A 1,862-nucleotide genomic window follows, 5' to 3' on the forward strand; every position below is an offset into this window, starting at 1 on the left:
CCCCGGTCCCCCCCCTCCCTCTCTCCCCGTGTCCTGACCATGTTGCTGTTCCCACAGCGGTGCTGACTCCATGAAAGGCTGTCCATCCAGGACTGGTTGCAGTTCCTCAGTGGTGACCCGGGACACCTGCTGGCTCAGGACTGACCTGTTTGTTCGATTCATCGACAGGCGTTTCAAACAAGGGAGATATTACAACTCAAAGGTACAGGGAGCCCGTCAGGATCCGCACAGAGACAGTAACACACCCGGCCAATGGGGGGGGGTTTACCCTGTCTCTAACCCCCTGTCCCTGGGAATGGGGGGTCAGTGTAGAGGGAGCTTTACTCGGTATCTAACCCCCTGTCCCTGGGAGTCGGGAACAGTGTAGAGTGAGCTTTACTCTGTATCTAACCCCCTGTCCCTGGGAGTGGGGGGACAGTGTAGAGGGAGCTTTACCCTGTCTCTAACCCCCTGTCCCTGGCAGTGGGGGACAGTGTAGAGGGAGGTTTACTCGGTATCTAACCCCCTGTCCCTGGGAGTCGGGAACAGGGTAGAGGGAGCTTTACCCGGTATCTAACCCCCTGTCCCTGGGAGTGGGGGACAGTGTAGAGGGAGCTTTACTCTGTATCTAACCCCCTGTCCCTGGGAGTCGGGAACAGGGTAGAGGGAGCTTTACTCTGTATCTAACCCCCTGTCCCTGGGAGTGGGGGACGGTGTAGAGGGAGCTTTACTGTGTATCTAACCCCCCGTCCCTGGGAGTGTTTGATGGGGGGGGGGGCAGTGTAGAGGGAGTTTTCCCCAGTGTGTAACCCTGTACAGAATGTACCATGCTGCTTGTGTATTGGAACCGGCCCCTGTCCCTGGCATGATGTGAACAGTTGGCTGTGGTTCCCCCTGTCTGCTCCAGGTGACCATTCAGGATGTACTTGGCTATGATTCCTGTGTATGTCGCACAGAGGACGGACACCTTCTGGAAGGTACAGCTCTTCACTCACTCGCACACTCTCTCACACTGTGTCCCTGTCTCCCTCTCCCCCCCCAGCGCTGTGGGAGGGTCAGCGCTGTGGGAGGGTCAGCGCTGTGGGAGCGGGCGCTGTGGGCGGATCAGTGCTGAGGGAGTGGGTGCTGTGGGAGGGTCAGCGCTGAGGGAGTGGGTGCTGTGGGAGGGTCAGCGCTGAAGGAGTGGGCGCTGTGGGAGGGTCAGTGCTGAAGAAGCGGGCGCTGTGGGTCAGTGCTGAGGGAGCGGGCGCTGTGGGAGGGTCAGCGCTGAGGGAGCGAGCGCTGAGGGAGCGGGCGCTGTGGGAGGGTCAGCGCTGAAGAAGTGGGCGCTGTGGGAGGGTCAGTGCTGAAGGAGTGGGCGCTGTGAGAGGGTCAGTGCTGAGGCAGCGGGCGCTGTGGGTCAGTGCTGAGGGAGCGGGCGCTGTGGGAGGGTCAGCGCTGAGGGAGTGGGCGCTGAGGGAGGGTCAGTGAGAAGTGTTGAGTGCAGAATTGGGGCATACCCTTCCCTGATGTTGATGCTCGGGGCACAGGAAGATCCCACGCTGCACCGTTGGTCCCGGGGAGAGAGGAGATCTGCTTTGAAATGGTTTGGCCTCTTTCTCTCCTCCTATTCCCGATTCTCCCTTCCTGCAGGGATCAAACAGTCCATGTTGGAGACCGTCATTCCCAAGAAGGATTCGGATTATGTCATGGTGGTTCTGGGCCGACATAAGGGTCAGGTGAGCGGGAATATCCATCCAGGCTTCACTTCGGAGGCAGAGCGATCCTGGTTCCTTTCATTCCACACACCACGGAATATCCCACCCAAACACATCCCAGTTCCCACTCCCTTTATTATCCCACCCAAACACATCCCAGCTCCCACTCTTTGATATCCCACCCAG

General features: G+C 59.2%; 1 protein-coding gene across 1 annotated transcript in view; it reads left to right on the forward strand.

Moving 5' to 3' along the window:
• Positions 1-59: 59 nt before the first annotated feature.
• Positions 60-1,862, forward strand: part of gpkow (G patch domain and KOW motifs) — a 3,883-nt gene continuing 2,080 nt past the window's right edge. Inside the window, exons 1-3 of the mRNA XM_043685177.1 lie at positions 60-202; positions 887-956; positions 1,612-1,697. Of these exons, the coding sequence (XP_043541112.1) occupies positions 71-202; positions 887-956; positions 1,612-1,697 (288 nt within the window). The 5' untranslated portion in view covers positions 60-70. The remainder of the gene's footprint in view (positions 203-886; positions 957-1,611; positions 1,698-1,862) is intronic.

Source organism: Chiloscyllium plagiosum, unplaced genomic scaffold (genome assembly GCF_004010195.1).
Source record: "Chiloscyllium plagiosum isolate BGI_BamShark_2017 unplaced genomic scaffold, ASM401019v2 scaf_2295, whole genome shotgun sequence".
Lineage (NCBI taxonomy): Eukaryota > Metazoa > Chordata > Chondrichthyes > Orectolobiformes > Hemiscylliidae > Chiloscyllium > Chiloscyllium plagiosum.